This window comes from Chiloscyllium punctatum, chromosome 3 (genome assembly GCF_047496795.1).
Source record: "Chiloscyllium punctatum isolate Juve2018m chromosome 3, sChiPun1.3, whole genome shotgun sequence".
Lineage (NCBI taxonomy): Eukaryota > Metazoa > Chordata > Chondrichthyes > Orectolobiformes > Hemiscylliidae > Chiloscyllium > Chiloscyllium punctatum.
Window position 1 is genome coordinate 127549970 of NC_092741.1, and position 21785 is coordinate 127571754.

Consider the following 21785-nt stretch of genomic DNA (forward strand, 5'->3'; position numbering starts at 1 on the left):
CACTGAAACACTCTGGGAAGAAAGAAATCAAGTTTGAAAGTGAGATGCTTGATGTTAGTGTTCAGATTATCATGAAGCCTTTCATTCAACTTATCAGTTGCTTCAACAATGAAAAATGTTCATCCATCTCAGTGGTAGCTTGGCCAATTCACCTGACTTGCACATCTTTGGACTGTAGGAGGAAACCCACACAGACACAGGGAGAATGTGCAAACTCCACACAGTTGCCCAAGGCTGGAATCAAACCTGGGACCCTGGTGCTGTGAGGCAGCAATGCTAACCACTGAGCCCCTGTGCCAATTGGTGATATCTCCGTTGACATCTATATCTGCATTCCAGAACACATAATTGGGGCCAATATTCTCAACGTATAAATTGAATATCTCCCCTCCAAGCAAAACTTCTTCAGCTTCTTTAAGGCCTCACATGTAATGGTATCTTTTTTTGGATCTTGAGAACATTGAGAGGTTACTTTGGTAATGACCTCTCCCACCCTGGTTATACTCTATTCCACCGTCTTCCACCGGGCAGAAGATATAAAAGTTTGAATGCATGTACAAATAGATTCAAGAACAGCTCCTTCCCTGATGTCATCTGGCTTTTGAAAAGACCTCTCACATATTCATGTTGATCTCTCTCTCTCTCCCTCTCTCTCTATACCTTCTCGATGGCTGTAACACTCTATTCTGCACTCTGTTCTGCTATCTGATGCACAGTGTATGGTATGGTCTGCCTGTGTAGCGTGCAAAAAAAAAATCACTTTTCACTTTCTATGACAGTGCATGTGACAACAAGAAATCAAACTCATCTCAAATAGCTAACTCTTCTAAGGGGCAAACATTCGGCAATGTATATGGCACACTGTGACCATCTGGTGTCACAGCTTTCGTGGGGTATAATGGTGTCATGTGCTCTTCGTGCCATCTTCTCTGGTGCTTTTTTCTACATTCCGATGCTACAGAAGCTATGTTGTCATTGGTAGATTTTTCAGCCATTATTTATTGTCACCTCTCAGTTGTGCACTCTTCTGTTAATGGACTACTATTTATCACTCCAACCTTTTTCTAGAATGAGCTCTTCCCTGGAATGCCACAAGTCTGATATTGAACAACAGCAACACTGACTTCAATGAATTCTCATATTAATTCTGCTACTGGACCTCCACAATCTTATTCTTCAATCAGCCTGCATACAGGTCTTTCATAAAATCCTCTCGTCATTCACTTGGTATCTGAAACCTTCTGTTGAATTTGGTCCTTCCTAGAATTGTATACTTTGTTTGAAATTGTGGTGGAAGGCTTTTAACTTAAGATTATTTAAAATGTATCTGTAGACTCAATTAAGGCTTTGTCAGACAAAAATATCAGTGGCTACTCTTCCTGTGGAGAAAAATAATGTGTTGACCTGTTACTGCCCAATTTTGCAGCAATTTGTTACCTCAAGCATTTTTTCTCCAAAATACCAGTTTTGATTTGAATGTGATCCTTCCATGTGTCCAAATCTCTCAGATCATCTAACTCAGGATTCATGGCTTTTCTAAATGGTTTTGTGGTTCAGCTGATTTTCAAATTACCTGATGCAGTCACTTTCTTTTCCTGGGAACGTGTAAGTTAGACTTTGTTGTTATTTCATAAATATTGTGAAGCTGCTGAAAATTACTTTGTTCTAAGTTAGCTCAATAAGCTCTTCACATTTTGCTGAAGTATCACGTACTTGCAGCCCTTTCTTGGTTTTGTCTTTCTTTGCTAGCTCATAGTTGCAACATATGGTTGTACCAACCTTGGATTTGGTCTGCAGGGCTTTAGTTTTAAGCAGTGCTTGCTGGGGATCTGGTTTTGCTAGCACTAGCTGTCCAGTGCACAATTAAAATTGCTTTCTGCCTTTTCCATGTCTTTTCTTGGTTCTTTGCCTGAGAACCTGCAATCACTGTTTTGGGATTTTCTTCATGAGTTACATACTTCTTGATGCAGTTTTGAATGGGTTTTAAACTGGATTTTCTGACTTTCACTGCCTCCATTTTGTCAATCCAGCACCTTTGGTGCTTCTCAACTTTGCATTTTCTAGGTCTCACAGTTAGTCTTCTTAAAAGTTGAATTTCCAGTCCATTGTATGCCGGCTTATCTAGCTTTGGAGTTGTTGGATTGTTCAAACAACCACCAGCTTATTGCATAATAAGGAATGAAATATAGCTGTACCTAAGTAGGTCTTAATGTGCTGAAGCCATGATCATTTCCCATCACCTCTCAGTCACTTATCCTTCCCGATCGTAAAAGATACCGCTTACTCTTACGACAACGACCTCCATCCAAGTGCGACAAGTGAGAATACATTGCCAATTGTTAACAAGGTCACAAAAGCACTGAAAGGTTGGGCTCTATTTCCTGTCAGAGATTATGTAATTTTGCAATTGTCATCATCAAAGCTCCATCAATGTACTGCTGGTATATAACCCCTGGAGTTTTCATGCATCTCCAAGGATGAGGTCTTGAAAACAGCTTTCATCCTGCACTAGTTATACCTCTGATAGAACCACACAGCTCTAACAGAGTCAGTGTGGGTCGTTCCTTAGAGACAAGGGCTTACTTCCAAGGCCATGAGATGCTACCTAAATAACCTGACTACTGATGAACAGGTAAAGGTACAACCCAAAGCCAAATGAGTACAAGAGCTGTGATTGAAGAACCCACTGGTTTGTTGAATATAGAAAATTTTGAATCATTCATTAGCCATTCACCGGAACAGTCATCTCCATCCTATGCAGCAGACTTGAGTTGCTGGAAAAAAAAGGTAATGAAAAAAGAAATGAATACAGAAAGTACCTTCACATTTTGGGAATGGATGGTTCCAGTTCCTGTTGATCCCATGATGGCACGTAAGAACATGTTGCCCAATCAGGATGTAACCAGGGTAACACTCAAACGATATAGACTGACCCACACTATAGTCAGAATTAATGATAAATCCATTCTGAAATGGTCGTGGATCAGGGCAACTTTGAAGCTCATAAGCTAAAAGAAATGACAATCAGAAGGTTAGTAGCAGGTAACAAAGAGGTAATCAGCTTGTAAGGCCATCCTTGAATATTTCAAGTAAGTTCCACCCATCTAACGTAATGATATTCCTCAAAGCTTCAGTTCTTCCCTAGAGACCCGAGGGGGAGAACAAAAGCTGTAAAGGCACATTTAAAATGATTGTAAAGGCACGGAGGTTTAATATTTTGCCTTACAATCTCTTATATGTCTGACTCTTAATCCAATCAGGGAGGAGGTGCTGAACATTGACTATGAAAGAAACACAATGAGTACAGAGTTCATCTCATACAGCTCCAAATTTCATCTAGACTCACAATGGACACAGGCTTAAGACCATGTTAAGTGTCACAATTATGTTTAACTTTACGATTTAAAGAGAACAAAAAGGACAATAAAATCGCAATAAATTAAATCACCCTCAAATTTGTGTTAAGTGGAGCTTTGAGATAGTTGAGAAAGCCCCATGTGGCTGATTTGCATATAAATGTATTATGTGCCAAAAAAAATGACAGGTATGTGTAAAAATGTAATTACTTTTCAATTTGTTCCCACCTTACATTGGCCTGATCTTATACAGTAAAAGCATTGAGAAACATTGGGAATTGCTCTGGAAAAATACAGTAAATGTTTTATGCCAAACACACTGTCTTCAGATGAGTCTGCTAAGTTGTCAATGCAGTCAAACATGTTTAAATTTTTTTTTAGCACTGCAGTGTAAAATCGTGAAGCATCTCAATACCCTAAGTAGCATCAATAAGGGAAACAAGCGGCTTCATCGGACTCTTTGGGATTGAGGGATAGTTGACATGCTTCCTTTTCTTCTGTTGATGCATTTTGCTCATTTTCTTGATCCATGCTTCAAAAGTGCTGGAGGTCATCCTTCTGGTTTTGTTACCCTCATACTATGTCGGTGGCGACTAATAGTCAAAAGTCAACATATCTTCTCGGACTTTCCTACCACAAAAAGGTTTTCAGTGCTATCCATGTTGGTGTAGACTATAGTAGTGGGTGAAGTCTTCATTAATTCTCTTACCACCATTACATGTTTCATCTCTCAATGTTAAAGGGCAATCTGACAAAAGACAGTGAAACAGTCCAGCTTTATCTGTGTTAGAATTTATCCCTTGGTGCATTCCCATTCAGGACTTTGAGAGATCATTTTGCAACTATTACAATCGCCTTGCCCATGATTTTGCATTCTAGCATGGCCTGAATCCACTCCAGTTAGTTGGGTTGGTCATACAAAGCATGTGGGCTAGTTTGTTTCATGCATACATGCAACACTGTGTTCAAAATGAGGTGAACGTAAGACGTTTAATGTGAACATGAGATGTCTGCTTAGTGTATGTGCCTCTTAATAGATGTCACATGACTACAACTGATAACAGGGGACATTTGTACATGATTCCAAAGAAAGTTTGGCTCACCTGGAGTTACCACTCCAGAATCTTGGTTTATCATAGGTATCCTTTTGTTGAGTTTTCTATTCTGTTGGTGGAAGGGGCTAACAACTTCAGCATGACCGGAGTTTCACGTTACCCAAATTGGACTCATTTTGCATTAGAAAAAAACTTTAAAATAAGGATTTTTATGTCAGTCTCCTTTCCCTAGCATAGGTTATGCAGTTTCTGAATTTGTGGGTAAGGCAAGGCACTCTGCTCTCACTCCCACTGCACACTTCTGTCTGAAAGAAAACTTATTAGTTTCCCAATACAAGATGGAAACCCAGACTCCAACTTGCATCTACCAACCCTTAAAAAAATTAGCAATTAAAAAAAAAGCCAGATCATTAAGCTGAAACAATCTTTTGCAAAGAAATTGTTTCAGCAAGAGAAGCTTTAAAGAGAAAATAGAAACTGTGCGCATTGTATTTCCCTTCGTACTAGGAAAGCAGTGAGTGGGTGTAATTGATTTTCATGTGGGTGCACTAGAGTCAGGATATTAAATTATGAATTCATCTCATGCATCTAAATTAAAAAACCTCTGAAACTTTTGCAGCATTTCATTTTGCTATTATATTTGTATTTCTTGCTGCTTTCCGCATCGCTATTGTGCTGCTGTAAATTTGTTTTGTCTATATAAGCGCTTAAAAATGTGTTGCTGGAAAAGTGCAGCAGGTCAGGCAGCATCAAAGGAACAGGAGAATCGACATTTCGGGCATAAGCCCTTCTTCAGGAACCGAAACGTCGATTCTCCTGTTCCTTTGATGCTGCCTGACCTGCTGTGCTTTTCCAGCAACACATTTTTAAGCTCTGAACTCCAGCATCTGCAGTCCTCACTTTCTCCTTTGTCTATATAAGGACAATTTCAAAATAACTTTTATCTTTGCAAGTATAGGAAAGTTCAGTGTACAGAGTATTCACTAAGGTTCTCATATTTAATCAAAGAAATAATGAAACTTCATTATGCATTGTAACTTAGAGGCTACAGATTGTAATGATGCTTTTACTGGCTCATGAGAGATATTTGCGCCTTTCAGTTAATTAAAGTGAGACTTCTTATTTTTGTGCTGTTCTGAAAAACTCAAAAAGTAATTTTAGCATCGCTTAGAAATTATTAGAGCTGATACCATAGAATAATATGAAATAACTTTGGAGAAAAAGATATCAGCCAACCAGAATTACCAACACAGATTTATTAAATCAAAGTTGTGTCTCATAGAAGTGTGACATGCATTGGGGAAATAATGTTGTAGGTGCTGTGTTTATGAAATTTCAAAGAAGGGTTTTTTCAGGTCGAAGCGAAACCAGTGAAAATTAAAATAAATAATATTATTGGAAGCGGCTATTTAGAATCTACATTAATGACTTGGATGTGAGGACATAAAGTAATATAGACAAATTAAAATAGATGGGAAAAGAGTTGCAATGAAGAAAAAATAAATTTACAATGGATATGGATAGGTAAGGTGAATGAGTCAAAATTTGGCAGATCAAGTTTAATGTGAATCAGTGTAAGATTGTCCATTTTGGTCAGAGGAATCGAAAGGCAACTTATTATCAAAATGTAGAGAAATTTCAGAGTGCTTCAGTACAGAGGAATCCTTGTGTGGAGAAGGTGTCCTCAGGCATGAATAGCAGAAAGTTGGTATGCAGGTATAGCAAGTAACAAGGAAGGCAAATGGAATTCTGGCATTTGTTGCTAAAGGAACAGAATGTAAGTATTATTGCACAAAGCATTAATGAGAGCATTGCATGCAAATTATTTGAGGTGTGATGTATTTCCAGTCGAGACAATACAGAGCAAGTTCAGTAGTTTGATGACAGAGCTTTGATGACAGGTTTGTCTTAGAATAATGATTTGGAGGTGCTGCTCTGAAAGCCGATGCTTCCAAATAAACTTGTTGGTCTATAAACTGGTGTTGTGTGATTTTTAACTATGTCTTACAAATAGAGATTGAGCAGTTTAGTCCCACACTCTCTGGAGTTCAGAAGAATGAGAAGAGAAGAATTGAAGTATATAAGATGCTAAGAGGGAGGGATTGACAAAGTAGATGTGGCAGGGATGTTTCCTCATGTGGAATGAGAGATTGTAGTATTAAGATAAGGGAAGCAGATTCAAAACTGAAATGAGGAGGAATTACTTCTCCAAAACGCTCATGAATCTATGGAATTCACTAATCCCAGAGTACAGTGGATGCCAGGAGATTAGTAAGTTTGACAGATAGATAGATTTTAGATTCGTATTGAGTTGAAAGATTATGCATCACAGGCAGGAAAGTTGAGTTGAGGCTGAAATGAAATCAGTCATGATAACATCAAATGGTAGAGCAGGTTTGAAAGGCTGAATTGCATACTCCTGCTCCGAGTTACTACATTCTTTCTGAACAACACAGAGAGACCAGTCAAAAACCAAACATTATAGATGACAGAAAAGATCAGTTTTGGCTGCAAGCATTGAAAATGGGGTTACATTAAGGCTGTTAGTCAACTCTAAATACCAAATTTTAAAAAGAAATTTGGAATATCGAGCAGAATATCAAACGTTCACCTGTTCACAATGATTGTGCATGGTTAATAGTGAAGGGGACTGCAGACAGCTTGGCATTTGTGCAGATAGACAATGAGATTTTTTTTATTCTTGGAATTCTTGGAAGCTTTGTTAGCAGGACCAGGTGACACACATCAAGATGAAGAACAAAGTGAAAGCTTGTGTACTCAAGTGTGAAACTTTAAATTTCAGAAAGGGAGCAGAAGGAATTAATAATTCAGTTCGACAACTCTTAAAGAAATGGAAGGTGAACCAATAAAACTATTAAAAGTAATACACAATTGGAAAAATAGGGTTCTGAGGAACACTTGAAAGACAAACAGATCGTGACAAACCAACATTAATCATTAGTTTAGCTACCATTAGAATAGCTGAAAATATTTCCACAGATTAGAATTATTTGAGGAGATAATGAGCAGGTTAGACCACAGGAAACCAATGGATGTTATCTATCTGAACTTCTGGAAGGCCTTTGATAAGGTGCCACACTGGAGGCTACTGAGTAAGATAATGGCCCATGATTTTAGAGGCAAGATGGATAGAAGATTGGCTGTCTGACAGAAAGCAGAGAGTGGGGATAAAGTGGTCCTTCACAGGATGGAAGCCGGTGACTAGTAGTGTTCCACAAGGCTCAGTGCTGGGACCACAACTTTTCGCTTAATAATGCATTAATAATCTGGATGAAGAAACTGAGGGCATTCTGGATAAGTTTGCAGATGATACAAGATAGGTGGAGGGGCAAGTAGTATTGAGGAGGCAGGAAGGCTGCAGAAAAATTTAGATAGGTTAGGAGAGTGGGCAAAGAAGTGGCAGATGAAATACAATGTGGTAAAGTGTGAAGTCATGCACTTTGGGAAGGAAGAATAGAGGCATAGCGAAAGTGAGGACTGCAAATGCTGGAGATTAGAGTCAAGAGTGTGATGCTGGAAAAGCACAGCAGTTCAGGCAGCATCCGACGAGCAGGAGAATGGACATTTCGGACAAAACCCCTTCATCAGAAATAGAGGCATGGGCTATTTTATAAATGGGGAGAAAATTCATAAATCTGAAGTGCAAAGGGACTTGGGAGTCCTGGACCAGGTTTCTCTTAAGGTAAACTTGCATGTTGAGTTTGTAAGTAAAAACAATGTTGTCATTCATTTCAAAAGAACTGGAATATAAAAGCAGGAATGTACTTTTGAGGTGGTATAAAGCTCTGGTCAAACCACATTTAGAGTATTGTGAGAAATTTTGGGCTCCATAACCTCAGAAAGGATATATTGGCCTTGGAAGAGGTCCAGAGGAGGTTCATGAGAATGATCCCAGGAATGAAAGGCTTAATATATAAGGAATGTTTGAGGAATCTGGGACTATACTCAATGGAGTTTAGAAGGATGAAGGGGTTTCTAATTGAAACTTACAGAATACTGAACAGCCTGGACAGAGTAAAAGTTGGGAAAATGTTTCCATTTGAAGGAGAGACCATGACTTGAAGGCACAGCCTTTGCACAAATAGAAGACCCTTGAGAATGGAGATAAGGAGCAATTTCTTGCACCAGAGAGTGGTGAATCTGTAGAATTCATTGCCACAAAAGACTGTGGAGGCCAGGTCATTGAGTATATTTAAAATAGAGATAGACAACTTCTTGATTGCCAAGGGGATCAAAGGTTACAGGGAGAAAGTAGGAAAATTGGATTGAAAAATCTACCAGCCATGATTGAATGGCAGAGCAGACTTGATGGGCTGAATAGCCTAATTTCTGCTCCTATGTTTTATGGTCTTATAGTTTCCACCAGCTCTCCTGTCCTAAACCTGACATAACTTGAGTTCAATGACATTATGAAAGATGATAGAATTAAGGACCCCCAAGTTGGCAGCTGAACTTCTTCAGAATGGATTTGGTGTCGAGCTGTATAGAAACAGAGAGGTACAACTTGAATTGACATTGAGGTAGTCACAAGTTGGCCCCAATAAGAAAGAATGGTGCAATTGGGGTGCATTGATAAAGATTATAGCTTGGGGCTCGAAGAAATAATTAATATTTAAGCAGTCAGCTTCTGCTCCATCCAATTGTACCCACTTATATCTGCTGGTGAGTATGCCACTCAGCACTGTGCTATCTGTTTGGGTGACATGGCTGTCATTGTTGAAAAGCTGGCAGTGCACAACGGCTCAGAGATGTGGGTGTGACTGTTACACCAGCAGTAAGAATGTGCGAGTGAGGTGAAGTCTGGACATCAGGTAAGAGACATGATTGTTAGAAATTGTGGATGTGAGAGTTACAGGGATCCAGTGAATTGAAGCGTATCTGGGGCTTGTGGTGGGATGTGGTATTTGCATTCATTGATCATGTCAAGTCTTGTGAGGCTACTGTGCATCTTAAAGTATGGCTCACTGCTGGAAGCATGGCAATTGACATCTACAGCTATCTGTTCCCATTGCCCTTTTTGCGTTTGTCTGTTGGGCCTCCTTTTACTTTATGTCAATGCAGGTCACCTCTCCTCTTCACCAAAACCTTTTGGACTCTGAACTGTCATATTTTGGCCACTAAGTGGCTCCTTAAAGTTTCAGAAAGGCACCACTGGTACTCATGTATATTCTAACATGAAATGTGAAAGATGCCACACAGTTATGGAGTTAGCGTCAAACTTCCATCAATCACCTGCAGGTCAGAAAAATCACGATCAGTGTACTGATTTGACACCAATATGACCATTTGAAGCTCCAGTCGAACAGGCATTCAAGAACATTAGCCCTCAAATGAAGGGCTCCCCACCAGGAAGCATCAACAACTTAGAGGGCAGTTTTGAAATACTACTTCCGATTGTAATGTTGTCGTTGTTTGTCAAAGTTTCAATTACCTACAGATCTGGCAGGTGCTGAAATACTTCTGTGCTGACTTAAACACTTGCATATAAATCAGTTGCTTTCCAGACATGAGCAGACAATCCGCTTTCTCTAAGCATTGAGCACAATTATGAAGATGAGTAGCAGCTTCCTGTCATAGGAAAAGCTTCCAGCAGCATGCAGAAGAGAAGGAAATGGTGTTTATTTCATTTTTCATTTAAAGGAAATGGTCTCAACTAGCAAAGTAAATATTTATTGCCGACTCCTAACCACCCTCAAGAAACTGCTGGTAAAACTGCACGCTCAAACTCTTGCAGTTGCAAGTGGGTGATTGGTTTATACAATTGAGGAATATTTCAGAGAGCAATTAGCGTCAAACACTTTAAAATAGTCCTGGAGTAACATTTAGATTAGACCAACTTCAGACAACAAATCAGTGAATTAGATAGATTTTTTTAACAACAATCTGGTAGTTTTGTGATTACTATTTACTAAGATGAATTCTAAGTCTGGAATCGACAATATTCTGATGTCGACAAACAGAATCATAGAGTACCAAAGCAGCAAAATTATGCAAAACTGAATTAAGACACCAGCATAGCTGCACCTGAAGTAGTGTGTTCAATTCTGGGTGCCACACTTTAGGAAATAAGTGAAGACTTTAAAGAAAGTGCAGAAAAAATGTATGAGGGTTGTTTCAAGATGACATGAGAGGGAACACTAGGGTTGTTCTATTCACAGCACAGAAGCAAACAGGGAGATTACAGAGGGTGTTGAAAATCACAAATGAAATGGAACTATACCTAACAGTTCAAGAATCCATAATGATAGAGTTCAGATTTAAGGGGATTTGGCAAAAAAAACAGCAGATACCTGAGAAATAATCTGCTTTATGCATGAGTGATTGGGATTTGAAATTCACCAACTGACATTGATATAATCACTGAATTATAAGCTTGTGGATAAAGATTCAACTGACACATTCAAAAGATAATTGGATACATACAATAAAGAGTAAAAAAATGATGGGTCATGTGGGAAAGAGTGAGGGTGTTGGGACAACTGGAAGAACAAGTACACAGCTGAGAGGCTGAATAGCCATCTTATGCACTCTTCCATGATTCTTTTCTGTAAACTGGGTCAATGGAATTATGATACAGATTAACATTGATTTAATTGAATGTTACCACAAACTCACAGAATGAATAGCCTACTCCTGCTCCACTGCTCACTGGTACATTTTATAAATAGAAAAATCCATTAGATAGCCTTTACAACCTTGCTCTGATTGATGAGTTTCGCAGTGTTACTGTCCACAAGATTTAGTGGGATAATTCAAAATAATATTGTCTAGCTTTACTATCTACTCTTATTCCTTAGCATCAGTTAAGTGGTTTCCTAAATGAATGAATCATTGGCATCACTATCATTCTGGTCCAAATTATTTGAAGTCAATAACTCAAACCAATGAGACCAATATTTTCTGCAAGTCCTTTAATGTTTGAAACAAGATTAATATACTTAAACTGCCATCCACTCTCACTTTAATATGCTATTCATAATTCATTTTTATAAGTTAAACTTGTATTATTTCTGAAAATAAATTCTCTCATAAATTTTCTGTATGGAGGCACATAGTGAACAAGCTGCTCTTTTATCTCCATTTTCTTAGGGGAAGTCTGAATCAATGAAAGTATTTGCAGGTTCATTAACAGCGTGTTCACACTTCTTTCATGACCTGAACCATCTGGATACCAGTTGATAGACTGGCTATTCTTATATTCTTAGGGCAGCATAGTGGCTCAGTAGTTAGCATTGATGCATCACAGAGCCAGGGACCCGAATTCGATACAAGCCTCAGGTTCACATTTGAGGTAAAAACAATGACTGCAGATGCTGGAAACCAGATTCTGGATTAGTGGTGCTGGAAGAGCACAACAGTTCAGGCAGCATCCGAGGAGCAGTGAAATCGACGTTTCGGGTAAAAGCCCTTCATCAGGAATAAAGGCAGAGAGCCTGAAGCGTGGAGAGATAAGCTAGAGGAGGGTGGCCCCCCCACCCTCCTCTTGCTTATCTCTCCACGCTTCAGGCTCTCAGCCTTTATTCCTGATGAAGCGCTTTTACCCGAAACGTTGATTTCGCTGCTCCTTGGATGCTGCCTGAACTGCTGTGCTCTTCCAGCATCACTCATCCAGAATCAGGTTCACATTCTCCCTGCGTCTTTGTGGGTTTCCTCCAGGTGTTCCAGTTTCCTCCCATGGTCCAAAGATGTGAAAATTAGCTGGATTGGACATGCTAAATAACCCAGAATGTTCAGCAAGGTTAGGTGCATTAGCATGGGAACAGAGGATTACAGGGATAGGGTAGTGGGATGGGTCTGGGTGGGATGCTCTTCAGAGTGTTAGTGTGAACTTGTTGTGCCGAATAGCCTGTTTCCACACTGTGGGTATTCTATATTCTATGCATGGATCCATGCTCTTAAGTACTTTCCTAAGCCACCTGAGGGAGATAGTGCCCTCACTCAGCTGACCCAAATTAGTCTGTCGAATATCAATCCTAAATTCAGAGCTGGATTTCAAGATTTTCCAGATTAGGATTTGAACTCTCCACCTTCAAACTCAAAATAGAAATGCTACCAAAAGACTAGGTTCCTCCTACTACGACTAGCAAATACTATCAAAGAAAGGGATTGGCATCGAATCTTTTCAACTCTTAAAGCTTTTCAATATTAAGAACTACACCTCAATACTTTTCTCCCTCAGGGAAATTTTCAAAACTGATCAAGTGTGTATTAACCAACTTTTCATACATAATTTTCTACAATAAAACTTTGTTTCATCATGAGTAAAGCAAAGAAAAATGATGGATACAAATGTATGAGAAGGCCTGTCATCCTTATTGTTTGTACAATCCACAATACAAAAAGAAATCTAACAGTTAGGGTTTAAAATTAATGCAATACAATCCCTCAAATGGAGTAACTTCAGACAAACGTGTAATTTTCAAGAATGTGAATTTATTTTTAATATTAAAAAATATAAACATTTAATATTCCTCCACCTCCTCATTCCCCCTCCCCCACCCAGACATTATTTTGGCTCTTAAATTCTCACAATTTTAAATGTTGCACTTTATATTTATCCTGTTGTATGTTTTAATGAAAAACAAATAGAATAAAGAAAGACCAAACAAGCCTGTAGAGAACAGTACCCCTTTAAATAACTACGCAGAATTTTGTAAATTGATCATTTTAATTATCTATCTGTGCTACGTTCTTTCAATGAAATATTATAAATATTATATTGAAACTATACTCAAACACACTGCAGCACCGCACAACCTGTGGGGTTTCTGCTGAAAGTGTGTTTCATACTTTTACTCCATTAAGAGAGAAATAAAACCTACAACCAATGTAGCCACTAGCTATACAACTTCTGAAATATGTTAAAGAGAGCATAAAACAAAAAAAATTGCTAGTTTCCCCCTTCCCCAGTCGAAACTTGTTTCTGCTAATCCTACCTTGGTAGGTGAGCTTGAAGCCTTGCTTGTTCTCAGAGTGGTCACTGTAGAAGTTGATGATGGTATCATGGGTAGTACTGAGGAGCATTGGTGGGAGTTCTGCTCCACTGAATCGTCCAATTAAAGAACTAGTGTAATGCGGCCCATTTCGAATCTCCAAGAAGTCATGATTGGCTTCAGTCGAAAAATTCAGAAACTGAATGACTGCACCTGCATAGATAAAAGCAACACTTAGCTACTAAAAAAAAAATCACGGGAAGGAAGAAAGTAAAATTACTCAACCCGCATTCAGTATTATGCCTTGACTTAGAAATCTCCCATGTATATTCATCATCCATTTCCAAATCAAACAGTAGGGCTTAAGTTTACATGCTATGTCCTGAACATAGGTACTGTGCATCTTCACAAAGGTGAGCTTTACCACTTATCAGAAATAAGAGGTAAATCTCACAACTACGTTATAAAATATGAATGAAAAATCATGTCAAGTGGACACATTTTGAGTGGTAGAGAGAAAAGACTAATGTAGCGTCCTTAGGAAAATTCCACAATATTGGTCAAAAAAGTTTGATATTCTGGTGAGGTACTCGAAGCACACAGCACCACTCACAACTGAGAAATCAATAGCCTTCTGCCTGTTCAGCTTCTAGCTGTTAATATGAGCTCGAAACACAGGGTCAGAGAATCAGACTGTAATATAAACTTAATGCTTCCTTCTACTTTATTATACTAGTCGAGTTGAGCTGGCTGAGAATCGAGTGAATACTGTAACTGGAGTGCTTTAACAACATGAACATAAAAATCTCACAATCAACTGTGAACAATTATTTTCTTAACCATGGGAATGTACATACGTGAGTGGGCAGCTGATCAATTTGAAAATTTTTCTCTCTCTGCAGCACCACCAAACTATTTTAAGCAGCTTGACATCTCAGTTGAGCCACGGAAACCCCAGTAAATTGTTATCGAGAAATGAAAAGAACCCCTGCGGATATTCACTCCCATTATTTATACCACACAAATGTGCATACATCAAATGCATGCTAAGTATTTGATATGCCCTGTATTAAATCCCTGAAATGCATAATCAACCATTATTGCTTCCTCATCCACTTTATCCCATTCTCTGAGGAAGCTGCAGACCTGCAAAAGATTGCATCATTTGCTAGACTCTGTTTTCTCTGAGTTCTATACCCTAGTGCATCCAACATCCACAGCATGTTCTTTCTGATAGGCATCACAAGGAAATGCGAAGAAGCCAAGAACCCAAGTGAGCCAACAACTTCAGTGCAAATTGGGAATTACATTTTGACTTTGTGAGCTGATAAGTTCAATGCAGAACATAAGGTCTCACTCTTGAATTGGTAATGAATGTCTCAATAAATTATTAAAGGTTCAAGAGATTTATGACAAATTAATTGGATAACATTAAGAAATGGTATCTCATTGTTTGACACTTTTTAGTCCAATGACATATTCAAATCAAATTCTTGAAGTAAAACTATAGTGAACGACTTGTTTAGAATAATGCACACAAAAGGAGTTTAATTTAAACAATCCTGCCTGTTAAAAAAAGGACAGTTTTTTTTAACTTCTCCAGTGATATTTTGGTTTTAAACAGGTAGGAAACTCTGTTGATGCTGGACCTACTGCTTCTGGACTCAGCCTCTGAAGGGAACCCCTAATTGGCCATTTAAGTGACTCAATTGACCTTCTAGTGAAACATTAGTCCTTAATTCTTTCTCCCATGATTTAATTGGGGAGAGTAAGGAAGGGATGGGGCTTTTCACTTCACATCTTTCTACTCCATGACCTCATCATGTCCTAGTTCATTCCTGATTGGGAGGAGGTTAAATGATGCTCTAATGCCCGATATCACCTCCATCCCTTCTCATATGTGAAAGAAATGTTCTTCCTACAACTTCAGCATTGTGAACTGGTATGATAATAGCTCAAGATTAAATTGGGTTCACTGCATTATCTCCAAATGTTTCACATCAGTGCAACCCTGTCTCTAGGACATTCAATGCAGTAAATTAACTGGAAGATTAAGCCAACCTATGGTGCATGATGGAGGTGTCCCGTTTAATTAATGTTCTATTCAGATAGATAAAAACAGGTTCAGTCAGAAGTTAATTCGCGTTAACTGACACTGCTAAGTAATCTTTTGTATTGTTTGGCACGTGACTCAGAACTAAATAATTTATTACAGAGCTTGGAATGAAGCAAAAATAATCGCATATTATTTGCCAAATATAACAAAGCACTTGCAACTTTTATTTACATCTAATCACCGTGTGCATCATTTCACAGGAATGCTCGTGTTTACATGAACTGTTTTAGCCTGCGAGGCATATTAAATCAGGGCATGTACTTTAATGCAGCTATTTCATCTCCTGTGTGTGGTCAAATAGTTTTTTTTTAACCTCAATATTACCTTTGACACTTATTCTTCACACCACCTTGTCCTTCCCCTAAATTAGATGCAATATAGTGAGACTTGATGTGCTAATTTTGCAGTTTAATATGACACAATTCTATAATTTAATTAGTGGCTTGACCTGAAAGCCATAACCAAGGAATCTCGCAGTTCAAAGTTGTTATCTTGGCTTGCAGATACCTACAGGCAATTGTATGTCAATGATTTTCACTTCATCTTAAGTCCATTCATGGACTTTGGGTATCACTGGCTAGGCCAGCATTTATTGCCCATCCATAATAAAAGGCAACCACATTGCTATGGGTCTAGAGTAATATGTCGGCCAGCTCAATTCAGGATGGTAGATTTCCTTCTCTAAAGTTCATAAATGAACTGGATTATTGTTCCCTCAACAATCAATTTTACGGTTATATTAGATTCATAATGTTTAAGATTTTTATTGAATTCAAACATCACCATCAACTATGGTTGGATTTGAACCCAGGTCCTCAGAACATTGCCTAGATCTCTAGGTCCAGTGATAATACCACTAGCTCAAGCCTTCCCAAAATTAGAAGCAAAAGAGTAGCAACACTGTTGCTTTCATAAACTATGTACGATTCATCTTATGCAGGACTCCCATGACAAATACTTAACTGCCTGAGGGAAAGTTATAGATAAATGCACCTTGAACCTCAAACCATGCAAATAACTAGATTTTTTTTCTTCTTGATATCTCTGCAACTCAACTCTATTTAAGTTCCCTTCAGATTAACATATACTCTCATCTCACAAAGGAAGAAACACTGAGACTTATCAAATATTGGCCTGATTACTCAACAACTAATCTTGTGCTTACATATTCTTTCATCTCTCCCTCTTCAACCTTCCACAAGATAGTTTGAAAAATGATATCATTTAGTTCCAGTCTGTCATTCAATAAACTCGTGGCTGATCTGAGTGCATCCTTAACTCTTTCTGACTGCCCCCAATACAAATAAATGAACTAGATGTAGGAATCGGCCATTCAGCCTCTCAAGCTTGCTTAGACATTGAATCAAATCATGGTTGCTCTGGTTGCATAGCTCAAATCCACATTCTTGCTTAATCCTGATAAACTTTCACTCCCTTGCTTACTAAGGACTAATCCACTTCTACCTTAAATATATTAAAGGTCTTTACTTCCACTGCCTTTTCATGAAGTGGACTGTCATGACCCTCAGAGAAAGGATTTCACCTGAACTCTGTTTAAATGGGCAACCCTTGATTTTTAAACAGGTGACTCTTGATTTTTTTTTGATTTTCCCAAAATAGAACATATCCCCTCCACATCTAGTCTGTCAAGACCCTTCAGAATTTTAGATGCTTCAATCAAATCATCTCTTACTTTTGTAAACTCAAACCTTATCTATCCAATCTTCCTTCATAAATAATCCTTGGCTCCCTTGTAGATTGAAAGCTGTCTAATTCAGCCTTGGGTATATACAATGGCTGTCCTTCACTGCTCGCTGTTGAAGAACAGAGAAGCATTTCACATCTCAATCCTCCATGGAAGATCCTTTATAATTAAACGGTGTCCTCTAGCTCTAGATTCCTCCATGAAGTGAAGCATCTTCTCAACATCTCATTGTCAAATCCCATGAGAATATTATATTTTCAATACGATCACCAATCATTCTTCTAAACACCAATGACTATTGGTCCAATCTACTCAATTCCTGAAAAGACAAATCTCTTCATCCCAGGAAGCAGCCAAGTGAACCTTCTAAAAATTAGTTCTGCTGCCCTCCAAGCATTATTGTCTGTAAACTGTTGATAATTTATTTTTAAAAACTTTATCATTCAGCATTAAAAGTAGTATTACAGTTCATCAGTGTTTGAATTTGTGCTTCACAGAAAGGCACCCACTGGCTGTGATAAATTATGTGTTTGCTTGCAGAAATCCCTTCCCTTTCTTTAGCCACAAAGTCATTTTTCCAACCGAAGTCAATCAATTTGGAAATCGATGACATCTGCATGAGCTTAAGCAAAGGAGCACAGATAATCTCCAATGAGGAGAACAAGCACACTTCAGATTCCTGATGTAGCCACTGAGAAATCAATAACATTCAGAGAGAATAGAGAAAGATGCTTCCTGGAAAAACTGAATGCAGAACTTACCTCAATTTTAAAGTCAGATTCGTATGATTCTAAATATTCTTGAGTTTTTAAAAATTGTGTCAGATGGATGTTGGTGACTTTTGTGAAGTGATTTAAACAAAGACTACCCCTTATAGAACAGTGACTGAATCATGCATATATCAGAAAGCAAGGAACTTCCTTTCTGTACTAACAGAGAATTGGTTGTGTGGTGGTTTACAACAGTTGGAGTAAGGACATCAGCTTGCCTTTGGTTCGAGATAATAAAGGATATATTTGATTTTTTTTAAAAAAAACATACAAATTGAAAGATATTAAGGTAGTTTGGAAGAGATCTGACTGGGGTTAGATGTAAGTTTTATCTCAATCTTAAAAAGGAATTTATTTTCTTTTTTGGCGATAGGGGAAGGGAATATGCCACCTCAGTAAGAAAATTTAGTTTGTGAAGTTTCCAGACTAGGACTGTTTTGTTAAAAACATTACAGATTATTAGAAGCTGAGAAGGTCTAAGCTCTCAGTATTGTATTCATTCATGGAAAATAGTCATAGAAAATTACACAGATCACAGAACAAAAACTGGAGAAAATTAGTTAAGTCAAATTTTAAAATTGGATAGAAAGGGATATTTTCTCTGGATTTGATGATGATGGGAAATAGGTTGGAACAATATTTAGTTGGGTATTCTAAGATTATTTTCTAACTGTGTTCTATATATATATTTTTTTGTTTTTGTCTTTGAGTAGTAAATTACTGATGTGTTGTTGAAGTAAATCTAACATGTTAACTAAAGTAAAATAAAAAACTGATCCATCAAGATAGATTTCACTCTGGAATCTGATTTGACCACAATATCATCAGCTAGGACAATAACAAGTCAGAGCACATACTCTCACAAAGCAAATTCAATATTATGACATCACAGAGATAATTTCAAAATGCAATAATATTTTTTTTCAGCTCCATAGCATTAAGTTGTTTTCTACTTAGATGTATCATGCCTTTTCAGTGTACACAATGGAACTGAGTTTTAAATTTAAGCTACATAATCAACTTTTTAGGGGTTATATTCATGTAACATTTATCTTAGTGTTTTCTACTTGTATGCAAAACCAAAATGTACCTCATGAAGCAAGAGATATTCAGTTAATACGTGTATTTAGTCAACTATCCTGGATAGCAAATCTATGTTTCAAAGTGCAGATCTTGTTCAATCATCTTAACCAATATTCTATTCTGGGCATCCAACATTGTTGTGATAATGCAGGAGCCAATCATATCACTGTATCCTCTAACTAGCAATTTTCATCTAATTCCTTTTTACTATAGAATCTGTGGTTTCAGTGCTTTGTACTTTTTAGTACAAGTCTAAAGTGGAAAAGGAAATCCAATCCGCTGTGTTGCAAGAACATGAAAATTGAAACTGGATTGGAAATCAAACTTCTGGCCAAGGCTGCATAAAAGGAGACAGAGACAGAGCAGAAGAGAAGTTGATAAGTCCAGTGGAGACAGAGGTTGGATGATAAGCTAACAATTAGCCACATACATAATTGATGCAATGGCTTTTGTGACTCAAAGATAGCATAGTGGATCCATACCATCCAGATTGTCTTGAGGAGATTCTCTAGAGTTTTGATGAAGATCATCCCTGTGGAACTTAGTTAGTTGTCCACTGCTGTCAGGAGAATGCTAGCTCCTGTGAAGAGGGAGACTAACATCCTTTAGAAGATGTTAGAGTTATACAGGATGTCTATGACCGAGAATGATCATACTCTCATTGAGTGGGTTACTGAACCAATTTGTCAGATCACTTTTAGTCATAGCTGCCATTTCATGTGTAATTTATAATCAAGGGCATCTGTCTGTTAATTCATGTTTATCTCTTGTTCGTTCTGAGTTTTCAACCGGAGGAGAAAATCAAAAATTGTAATTAGTGTTTGCTTTGTCTCAAGTTCCATGGCTAAAAAAAAGCCTTCTGTTTTAAACCATGGAATGCTATAGCTTAATTTTCCCAGTAAATAACTGGGAATTTGAAATTTAAAAAAAACAAGAGTCTTGACTGTAATTAGAACACTTTTGAATACCAACTGACTATGGTATACACAGCTAAACAGAGTATGTACCTCACCATGTGATTGGTTTGCTGCCATTATCCTCCTTAAGTATCTGGATCTACAGGGTCTTATGTGGCAGATGAAAACTAATCAAACTGGAATTGGCTGTTGTACTGAATATGTTTACTGCATGTTAGAAACTAGTTAGAGGATACAGTGATATGATCGTCATGATGAGGAGGACTTAGATGTTAGATCTTCCAAGATTCTCAGCTTGTTTGTCCACAAGTCCCTCATATGACATCATCATAGTGGGTGATGATTCATTACACCCAAAATTAGTCTTTCCAGATCTGAATATAGCAGTCAAGACTCTCATAGACAGAGCATTCCAACATCTAACCATCTACCAACTAAAATACCTTTTGCTCATGTTGACATTGCTCATTTTAATCAATTTCCCCTGGTACTGAGTCTTTTCACCAATGGGAGCATTTTTCCTTGATCTACTCTGTATAAACCCCTTATAATTTTGAACAATTCAAATCTTCCATCAACTTTATTTTTACTGAAGTAAATAATTAAGGCTTCTCAATTCTCACCATGGAATCAATCTCTTAAGTATTTTCTGCATCCCCTCTTGGATTTTGTAATCTTCCTGATGGGTGATGTATTACTTTATAAAACACTGTTTTGGCCACTAAGTTCATTATAAAATCACCTTACATTTGGACACATCAGGCTAGCTGTTAATCTTTGCATCTTGTGTGCCTTTTTAAACTTTTCAAAATTAGGTTTGTGGTAAAGCTGGACTAAAGACCATGATGCTTTGAGAACCATGGATAGGGAAAACATTGGATTCTGTTAAAACTTGTTGAACAGTGGTATTCTGTCATAATCACCTTTTCCCAGCAATCAAATTGAATTATGCCATGGTGTTCAGAGATGAAACATTTATGTTGAAAAAGCATTATCAGATGCAGAGAATTAATGAGTTTTGACTCATTTACAAAGGACACTAAGTCATTTGGAAGACTACCAATTCAGCCAGGTCCAGCTGAACAATGAAGGGAAAGGAACTTCTCCCAAGCACCCTCCACACTTTCTTTCAAACAAACCAGTCAGTATGTGGTTGATATTTTGGCTGAAAGCAAATACTAATAGTAAAACTAATACTATGAAACCACTGTCAGTTTTATATCTTGTCCTTCCCTCGAACCAAATTGCATAATATATATTTAAACAATCCTTAGTGTGTCAAACATAGGAAACACAGAATTCATCATCATGCTCTTTTTCCTTTTATCAACTTTTATCCCTGCTCCCAAGTTCCCATATGGTCTTAAACTGAAGTACACAACCCAAAATAGCAGTAAAAGCATTACAACTTGGTACTTATCAGACATTTAAAACATTGAAAACTTTTCTGTTTGTTACAGAATGCAGGACAATTTATGTGAATTATTGATTTGTCATTTTGCAAGCAAGTTGCATTTTTTCCATTAAGAAAAGCAATACATATCTTAGTTTTCCTTCATAAATTGATTAAAATTTTTGTTAAATTCTGTAACAAACTTCAGCATTTCAAACACATTGCTGTTGCCTTTGTTTGTTTTGAATTGCCTCCTCAAAGTTCAAGACACAATGGAAAATCAACTTAAATACTTTTGTCATTATGCCATGATACAACAAAGCATGAATATTCATCTAAAAATCATTTCCACCCTTTTTACTGGAACTATTAATCCGTTCAAAAAAATTAAGTAACAGCTCTTGATAACAGCATGAAAAATAAATTTTGCAGGATG

General features: G+C 37.6%; 1 protein-coding gene across 3 annotated transcripts in view; it reads right to left on the bottom strand.

The window, feature by feature from the left end:
* The window catches only part of LOC140464913 (CUB and sushi domain-containing protein 1-like), a 2358623-nt gene that overhangs the window by 251498 nt on the left and 2085340 nt on the right, over positions 1 to 21785 (bottom strand). For all 3 annotated transcript variants that reach the window (XM_072560545.1, XM_072560536.1, XM_072560527.1), the window contains exons 41-42: positions 13369 to 13578; positions 2820 to 3008 (exon numbers count right to left, since the gene is read on the bottom strand). In XM_072560545.1, the coding sequence (XP_072416646.1) occupies positions 2820 to 3008; positions 13369 to 13578 (399 nt within the window). The remainder of the gene's footprint in view (positions 1 to 2819; positions 3009 to 13368; positions 13579 to 21785) is intronic.